At 41.5% G+C, this 10372-nt stretch overlaps 1 gene segment (V, D, J or C); it reads left to right on the top strand.

Annotated features, from left to right (window-relative positions):
• The first annotated feature begins 257 nt into the window (after positions 1-257).
• On the top strand, positions 258-1197 carry LOC122222692. The segment is given in 3 exon segments: positions 258-318; positions 418-860; positions 1090-1197. Coding segments are annotated over 3 exon segments (597 nt in total).
• Positions 1198-10372: the final 9175 nt, after the last annotated feature.

Genomic DNA, 10372 nt, shown 5'->3' with positions numbered 1-10372 from the left:
AAATCCAAAACTGAAAAAAAGAATTCTTCATATTGTCACACCGCCATCCACACAAACTAATGTAGAAGTGCATCCCTAACCCTGTCATTCACTTTTACACAATCAAACCTAAGTCTGGAGCTTGATATATATGTCAGAGCACATGCAAATGGGGTCCTCTCTGTGCTGATAAAACCAACCCAGCCCGACCGTGCAGCTGGGAGACGAGCCCCAGCCCCGGGAGTCCCAGGTGTTCCCATTCTGTGATCAGCACAGAACACACACACCTCACCATGGAGTTTGTGCTGGGCTGGGTGTTCCTGGTTGCTCTTTTAAAAGGTAATTCATGGTGAACGAGGGACACTGAGTCTGTGAGTGGATATGAGTGAAACAGTGGATGTGTGACAGTTTGCTGACCAACATGTCTTGTGTCTGCAGGTGTCCAGTGTGACGTGCAGCTGGTGGAGTCTGGGGGAGACCTGGTGAAGCCGGGGGGGTCCCTGAGACTCACCTGTGTGGCCTCTGGATTCACCTTCAGTAGCTATGCAATGGGCTGGGTTCGCCAGGCTCCAGGGAAGGGGCTGCAGTGGGTCGCAGCAATTAGTGGTAGTGGAAGTAGCACAGGCTACGCAGACTCCGTGAAGGGCCGATTCACCATCTCCAGAGACAACGCCAAGAACACGCTGTATCTGCAGATGAACAACCTCAAGACCGACGACACGGCCACATATTACTGTGCGAAAGACACAGTGAGGGGACATAACTGGGAGCCCAGACACAAACCTCCCTGCAGGAGAGGATCAGCACCACCAGGAGGCGCACACTATGCACAATTCTCCTTTGTGTTCCCAGGCGCAGGTGCAGATGGAGGTTACAGGCAGGTTTCCTGTCAGGGTCTGGGGCTTCCTCTCCACACAGCAGTTTCCCCAGGGAGCCTCCCTGGTTATATGATTCTGTGTTTACCTATTAACTCTCTGAATTAGCAACTGGGTTGTCATAGGGAAACTAGACTAACATGCACAAGACACAGTTGTTTGCACTTGCTTACTCTGGTCCCTCAACATGAGTGAATTACAGATTTCCTGAGGCACAACAGCTGCACCTTTACAGGATTCCCAGATGCGCTCCCTGTGCAGCCAGGACCACAGGATCCCACAGCTCCTCCTTATCCTCACCCAGCCCTTGTCCCAGTCAAACAACGTGACACTTTCTTCATAGCCCTTTGCTACTCAGGACTTTAAATGAGCTACAGCTTTATTCAATTACTTCAAATGAGAGACAAACAATCTCCATGTATTAGCCAAGATTCCCCTGAGGAACACAACCCAAATGGCATTGGTTTCCATAACTAAATATGTTGAGAAGTCCTATGATCTACTGTCACAAGCTGAAGACCCAGGAAAACCAGTGATGTAATTCTTGTCTGATTCTGACTAGTGTCTAGTCTCAGAACGTGGAGAGATGATGATGTAACTCTCAGAAAAAGGGCCAGAGGAGACCAATATTCCAGTTCAAACAAGCACATGGGAAGTAAAAATGAGGGAATTCGTCCTCCATCTGCATCAGATTCTATTGACACACTTAATGGAATGGGTGGTGCCCAGGCAGAAAGAAACCATGGATGGAAATGCCAATCTCTTCTGGAACACATCACAGACATCCACAGACACAGTGGTGAATCTGGGCACCCATGACACAGTCAAGATAACCTATAAAGTTAATCATGACAAGTCAACCTCCTGTAAACATGGAGCTCGAAGACTGAAGATTTAAAAGTCAATCCCATCATTGGGGTGGAGTCAGGTGGGCACAGCAGTGCTCCTGTGGAGGAGGGCAGAGGCCCATAAGGGGAACTGTGGTCTGAGTATCCCCTGGGTCGCATGGGGAGAGACAATTCCCTTTGTGGAGTGCATTTGGGAGACGGGGCATTGCCTCTCATAGGACAGGAGAGCTGACAGGCACCATTAAAGTTCCCTGATCATTAGCAGAGGAGCCTCTTCTGAGAGCAGCTAGCTGGACGCTGCCTTCTGGTTGTTCTTCACCATGCACTCCAAGCCCCTAGTATTGATGCAGCTGCCCATCTGGGGTAAATCAGCTCCAGGCACAGCACATCAAGACCCTTTCCCAGAGGATCAGTGGGGTCCCTGTCATATTGAGTTCATACAATTTGGAGTTTTCAAACCCAGCTAGAGCTCCTGAGATAAAACATAAGAGCCCTGTGCCACCAGATGTGTCAATGGCTTGGACGCAGACAGGGTGAAAGCAATTCTGACAGAAGCCTGGGACCCACAAGTGTTCTCTCTGTGTGAGGGCTTCCTGAACAGGGGAGGCTGGGAACTCCAACTCCAGGGACTAGAGAGGGAGCTGATGCCAATATTTCCTTCCACCAATCAGCATGGACAGATTTCACTCAGCAGCACAGCATCCCCAGTGCAAGCTGAGCCACTAACACCAAGCTCCACCTACTCCAGCCCCCATCAAGTGCTTGCTTACTAGGAAAGAGTGCCTGGCAACCAGACCACCACTGCACCCCTTCACCGTAGGGTGAAGACCTACGTAGACCAAAGACCACCGTAAACCCCCACACGCACCAAGTCAGCTGATCATACAGTGACGCATATCCTCACCTCTAGGGGAGATAGGAATTAGCCTCTTTTAACAAGCAGACCAAACTCACCTAGTTAAAACTCACAACACTGGGGACAAGGTCCAACACTCCACACTGGAGGCAAGAAGAAACTCTGCCGAGGACTGTCCTGAGGGACAGAGCAGCCAAAACACGACAGCACAGTGCAACGGAACATAAAACAAATGCTTCATGAAGTGTCAGGCCCTGGACAGTATGTGAACACTCCTCAATAAAGATACTACCCTAGAAGCAGGAAAGATAACAGGATTTTCTAAAACATTTAAGAAAGCAGAGACATAGACAACAACATGATGGAGGAACTCATCCTAAAAGAAAAAATGATAAAAGGTCATTGTGAGGGATATAATTAAAACACATAAACTAATGTGCCTCAAACAGAATTTCTGAAAACTCTCATTATGAAACAGGATTTTCAAAAAGTATCATAAGGATGCTAGCTGTGCTTGAGGAAAATATATGAGACATGAAGGATACGCTTACTGCAAACAGAAAAGACCTAAAAACTAGTCAGGATGAAATTTTAAATGTTGTAACCGAGATGTGAAACTGATTGGATATAATGACCTCAAGGCGGAAAGAAGCAGATGAATGAGGAAGGGACATAGAAGATAAAAGTATGGGGGAAATGAAGCTGGAATGAAGAGGAAAAGTAAAATATTGCATCACAAACATACACTTAGGGAAATCAGCAACTCCATAAACTGTAATAACATTCTTTTGAAAGGAGTCCCAAAAGAATAACAGGGAGAAAAAGGGGATACAATTTAGCTGAGTGAATTATAGTGAAAATTTCCACAAGCTCAGGAAGGAAACAGACATCCACATCTAGGAGGCAGAGAGAACACCCATTAAAATAAAAAATAAAATAAAAAGCAGGCCAACACTGAGACATGTCATAGGAAAATGGCAAAATATCCAGATAAAGAAAAACCATAAAAGCATCAACACAAAAGAAGTTGCTAACTAACAAGGGAAGATTAAAAAAAAAACTATGGCAGGGGCGCCTGGGTGGCGCAGTCGGTTAAGCGTCCGACTTCAGCCAGGTCACGATCTCTCGGTCTGTGAGTTCGAGGCCCGCGTCAGGCTCTGGGTTGATGGCTCGGAGCCTGGAGCCTGTTTCCGATTCTGTGTCTCCCTCTCTCTCTGCCCCTCCCCTGTTCATGCTCTGTCTCTCTCTGTCCCAAAAATAAATAAAAAACGTTGAAAAAAAAATTAAAAAAAAAAAAAAACTATGGCAGATGTCTCTACAGAAACCTTCATGCAAGTAGGGAGTGGCATCATATCCTCAACATGCGCAATTGAAAATTTTGCAGCTAAGAATACTTTCTCCAGTAAGGCAGTCATTCAGATACAAGGAGTGATAGAATTTCCCAGACAAACAAAAACCAAAGGAGTTCATGGTCTCTAAATCAGCCCTGCGAGAAATTAAAGGGGACCCTTTGAGTGGGAAAGGAAGACTAAAAGTAACAAAGACTAGAAATAAACAGAGAAAATCTCCAGAAACAATGACTTTGGAGGTAACACTATGGCACTAAGTTTATATCTATCAATAATTACTGTGAATGTAAATGGGCAAAATGCTCCAATCAAAAGACATAGGATAACGGAATGGATAAAAACAAATACAAGATCCTTCTATACACTGCACACTATTGACTCATTTTCAACCTAAAACACCTGTAGATTGAAAGTGAGGGGAGGGTGAATAATTTATCATGCTAACGGACGTCAAAAGAAAGTTGTAGTACCACACTCATATCACACTACCCAGTTTTCAAACCAAAGTTTGTTACAAGAGATCAGGAAGGCAGTATATCATCATAAAGGGGTCTATCCAACAAGAAGATCTGAAGCTTTAAATATTTATACCCCAAAAATGTAAGCACTGAAATATATAACTCAATTAATAAGAAACATAAAGAAACTCATTGATAATAGACAATAGTAATAATAGAGATCGTTAACACTCCACTTACAACAATGGAAAGACAATTTAAGCTGAAAATCAATAAGGAAACAATGGCTTTGAAAGACACATGGACTGAATGGACTTAACAGATATATTCACAACATTCCATCCTAAAGCACCAGAATACACATTCTTTTTGAGTGCGCATGGAACATTCTCCAGAACAGATCACATACTATGTCACAAATCAGCCCTCTACAAGTACAAAAAGACTGAGATCATTCCATGCGTATTTTCAAACCACAACACTATGAAACTTGAAGTTGACCACAAGAAAAATTTGAGCAACACTGCCAATACATTAGGTTAAAGAACATTGTAGTAAAAGCGTAATGAGATTTTCAGGAAATTACAGAAGCAATAAAAAAATACATGGAAGCAAATGAAAATGAAAACATGCCAGTTCCAAACCATCTGGAGGCAGCAAATTTGATGGAAGAGTGAAATATATAGCAGTACAGGCCAAACTCAAGAAAGAAGAAAGGTCTCAAACACACAACCACTTTACAACTAAAGGAGCTAGAAAAAGAACAAATGAACCCTAAAGCCAGCAGGAACAGGTAAACAAAAAAGATTAGAGCAGAAACAAATGATATAGAAACAAAGAAAAACAGTAGAACAGATGAATGAAACTATAAGTTGGTTTTTGTAAGAATAAATAAAAATGATAAACCCATGGGCAGACTTGGCAAAAACAAAAGAGAAGGGACGAAAGTAAATATAATCAGAATTTGAGAGGAGACATCGCGACTGACACCACAGAAATACGACTATGAGAAAATAGTTTGGAGATTTATATGCCAACAAATTGGGCAATCTGGAAGAAATGGATAAATTCCCAGAATAATGTAAACTACCTAAACTGAAAAAGGAAGAAAGAGAAAACGTGAACAGACTGATAATGAGCAAAGAAATTGAATCATTAATCAAAAATCTACTGACACACAAAAATCCAGGGCCAGATAGGTTCACAGGTGAATTCTACCAGATATTTAAGAAGAGTGTAAAATATTCTATTTAAGTAGAATAGAAAATTCCTGTCTTCACAAACTGTTCCAAATAATAGAAATGGAAAGAAAACTTCCAAATTCATTCTATAAGATGAGTATGATCACGGTTCCAAACCAGATTAAACCCCACTAAAAATGAGACTTACAGGCCACTAGCCCTAATGAGCAAGAATACAACAATTGTCAAGAAGATACTTGCAGGGGCGCCTGGGTGGCTCAGTCGGTTAAGCGTCCAACTTTGGCTCAGGTCGTAATCTTGCGGTCCGTGAGTTCGAGCCCCGTGTCAGGCTCTGTGCTGACAGCTCAGAGCCTGGAGCCTGTTTCAGATTCTGTGTCTCCCTCTCTCTGACCCTCCCCCATTCATGCTCTGTCTCTCTCTGTCTCAAAAATAAATAAACGTTACAAAAAAGAAAGAAAATACTTGCAAATTGAATGCAACAAGACATTAAAAGAATCCTTTAACGTGACCAGGTGGGATTTATTCCTTGGCTGTAAGGGTGGTTCAATAGTCACAAATAAATCAATGTAATACATACCATCAATCAGAGAAAGGATACGAATGATATGACCCTCTCAATAGATGCAAAAAAAAATTGACATAGTACAGCATCCTTTCTTGATAAAACCCTCAACAAGGGGTAGAGGAAACACACCTCAACATCATAAAGTCCGTACATGAAAACCCCACAGCTAATATCCTCAGTGGGGAAAAAAAACCTTTTCCTCTACTGCCAGGAACACAAGAGGGATGTCCACACCCATCATTCTACTTAATACAGCAGTGGAAGTCTTATCCTCAAAAACAGACAACAACAAAAAATAAAGGCATACAAGTTGGAAAAGAAGAAGTCAAACATTCCCTCTTCACAGATGACATGACACTCTATATAAAAAACTCAAGACTCCACCAAAATATTGCAAGAACTGATGCACAAATTCACCAAAGTCACAAGATACAGTATCAACATACTGAAATTGGCTGCATTTCTACACAGCAATAATGAAGAAACAGAAAGAAAAATAAAAAAAAACTATCCATCCCGTTTACAATTGCACCAAATATAATAGGATACCTAAAAAGTTAAAATATCTATACTCTGAAGACTCTAAAAATGGTGACAGAAACTGAGGATGACACAAGGAAGTGGAAACACCTTCAATGTTCATGGATTTAAGGAGCAAGTAGTGTTGAAATGTCTATGCTACACAAAGAAATGGGAGACTTCATGATTATGGATTTCATGCTATATTACAAGCTGTACTTATCAAGACAGTAAGCTACAAGCACAAAAGAGACACATAGATCAAGAGAACAGAAGAGTAAACCCAGATATGGACTCACAAATGTATGGCCACCTCATCTTGGATGAAGTAGGAAAGACTATGTAATGGGAAAAAAGACAGCCTTGTCAACAGAGGGTGTTGGGAAAACTGGACCAGAACATGCAGAAGAATGAAACTGAACCACTTTCTTACTCCATACACAAAAATAAATCCATTGGGTGAAAGACCTAAATGTGAGACAGGAGACCATCAAATCCTAGAGGAGAACAGCAGCAACCTCCTGGACTTGGGACATAGCAACTTCTTACTAGACGTGTCTAGAGAGGCAAGGGAAACAACAGCAAACTTGAACTACTGGGACCTCATCAAAATAAAAACCTTCTGCACAGCTAAAGAAACAATCAACTAATCTAAAAGGCATTCTACAGAAATTAAAAAGGTATTTGCAAGCCACATATCTGATAAAGGCTTACTATCTAAAATCTATTAAAAAGCTTCTCAAACTCAACACCCAAAATACAAAGAATCCAGTGGAGAAATGGGCAGAAGACATGAGGAGATACTTTTCCAAACAAAGCATTCCGATGGCTAACCGACACAGACGAACATATGCTCAACATCACTCATCATCAGAGAATTACAAATCAAAACTACAATGAGAGATGACTGCACACCTGTCAGAATGGCTACAATTAACAACTCAGGAAACAACAGATATTGATGAGGATGAGGAGAGAAGGGAACCCTTTTACACTCTTGGTGGGAATGCAAAGTGCCCGGACCATTCCAGAAAACAGTTTAAAAACTAAAAATTAAACAACCTTCCACTCCAGCAATTGCTCTACTAGGAATTCATCCAAAGCATACAAAACTTCTGATTTGAGGAAGTACATGCACCCCAATGTGTACAGCAGCATTAATATGACAGCCAAACTGAGGAAAGAGACCAAAAGTCCACCATGTGATTAATCTGCTATATGTATAGAATGGCATATTACTCAGTCATAAAAAAGAATGAAATCTTGCCATTTGCAGGTATGTTGATGCAGCTACAGGGTATCATGCTAAGCAAAGTAAGTCAGTCAAAGATGACAAACACCATATGATTTCCTCCTATGGGGAATTTAGATCTAGGGGAAGGGGAAAAAGAGCAAGAAATCATAAAAATAAACTCTAAGGTTAGAGACCAAATTGAGGGTTGCTGGAGGGCAGGTGTGTGGGGGATGGGATAATGGGTGTTGGGGATTAAGGAGGCCACGTGTTGTGATGAGTACTGGGTGTTAATGTAAGTGATGAACCAATAAATTCTACTACTGAAATTAATATTACACAATATGTTAACTAACAAATATTTAAACACAAACTTAAAAAATTTTAAAAGTGGAAAAAAGGAAGGGAGAATTGTTGTCACAAATTGTCATGAACATGGAATCTAAGGTAGTGAGTCTAACGTCTTGCATTTTCTCATTATATCCCTAACTGATGGTGGACATAAATTAACATACTCATGAATTTTCACAGCAGTGCCAGGTGAGCTGGAATTCAAACCACAGCTGCCCTTCCCAACTCCCCTGTGCCCACACATCATTGGCAGCTTGTCCAGACACCTGCACAAGAACCCAGGTTGGGCCTCAGCAGGGACCCACATCTGCAGAACTGGAAAGTGTGGACAGTTGACGCTTCCTGAGAAGCTCTGGGTTTCCTTCCCCGACTTGCTGTCTCAGCTCCCTTGTCTTCCTTTCCTGTCTCTTGAAGAGAACCATGTCCCCTGTTAGTGGTTCATGAAAGAGAGGGGCTATATGTTCTATAAACATTCAATATGACAGGTAACATACAAGGGGACAAAAAAAAAAAAAACATATGATGCAGCCTCTCTCGCGGCTCCTATCACCCAATGTGATAGAGTACAAATAAACCTAAGTATTCATTTGGTCAAAAATTGCACAGCACGTTGGGAAAGTATTAAGAGATGAGAAGCCTGGAAGAATTCCACAAACACAGATATGAGCTCCCCTTGGAAGGAAGAAGAAAAATTACAGTCCCAAACACGCAAGAGTAAAATGATTTTAGGAAATGATACAAGAGCTTCAATGCATTCTATTCATGAAGTGTCTAAAATTGGCAATGCAAAAAATGGATTTTGAGGGTTTCACATAGAATTGCGAAGGAAAAATTGTGTCAAGAACTCAGTTGTGTGCACAGAGCTCAGCGGCTCCTGAGACATATAGAAAGCCCACCACCTGAAAAGGTAAACGTGATTTTTGACCCCAGGAGCATATCTATCTAATCTGATGAGGAGTCTGGCCAAAGAGACACAGAATGGCAACTCTTGTGAAATTTGAACTTCAATTTCCTATATTTCCACTTAACTTCCATATATTAGGAAAAACCATGCCACGAAAATGATTTGCTAGAGTCTATAAATTTAAAAACAAACGACAAAACTCTAAGTCACCAGAGACCAAATAGGGAACATGTCAACATTGAGAGAAACCAGAAAAAAAAAACAAGACTTTTAGTACATCGTAAGTCAAGAAATCAGTGGGGTGCCTGGATGGTTGAGTCAGTTAAGTGTCTCACTTCAGCTCAGGTCTCGGTGTCACAATTTGAGGGTTTGAGCCCCGTTGTCAGGCCCTATGCTGACAGCTCAAAACCTGGAGCCTGCTTCAGATTCTGTGTCTCCCTCTCTCTCTGCTTTTCCTCGCTCATGTTCTGTCTCTCTCTCTCTCTCTCTATCAAGAATAAACATTTTAAAAAAATATTAGTCATAAGCAATCAATCATCAAGAAAAGAAAAACTATAGCTAAGAACACAAGACCCATAAAAAGAAATGGTATAAATAGACTTTGTGAAAATCAATTCCGCTTATCTGCCCACGTGAATACCAATAGTAAGATAAGTTACAGAGTAAGAGACAACATTCACAAATTGCATAACCACCAAGGGACCTGCATCTTGAATATGCTAAGAACCCTCAACAGTCAAAAGGAAAAAAGGAAACTAACCTCTATCAAACAAGCACAGCCTTGTGTAGTAGACATCCTATCCTTGAGCTTATAGACACATTAGTTACTGACTGGAGAAGACTCTTCACACCATCGACTGTCAGGGAAATTCAAATCAAGAATGCAACAGATGCCCTATACACACATCCCAATGGCTCAGGTATGAACAACTCAGACAACAAATCCAGGTGAGAATCCAGCATACGTGGGGCCTCAAACAATGCAGGAAGGATTGACAAACAAACACCAGCTCTGGAAAACCGTTGGCTGTTGCTTATGAAATTATACATGGATGACATAAAAAGGAACCTGGAAATACCACTCCCGAGTATTTGTCCCTGAAGAATGAAATCCCATGCTCAGAAAATAAATGGTGTGTAAATATTTACAGCATCTTTCTTAGTGTTAGGAGCTCAGAATAAGGCAAAAGTCTTTCTATATATAAAGGAATAAACCAACTACGAAAATTCCATCA

The sequence above is a fragment of the Panthera leo genome, chromosome B3, assembly GCF_018350215.1.
Source record: "Panthera leo isolate Ple1 chromosome B3, P.leo_Ple1_pat1.1, whole genome shotgun sequence".
NCBI classification, from domain to species: domain Eukaryota; kingdom Metazoa; phylum Chordata; class Mammalia; order Carnivora; family Felidae; genus Panthera; species Panthera leo.
Note: the sequence above shows the minus strand (reverse complement) of the source record. Positions and strands in the feature narration are given on the sequence as shown.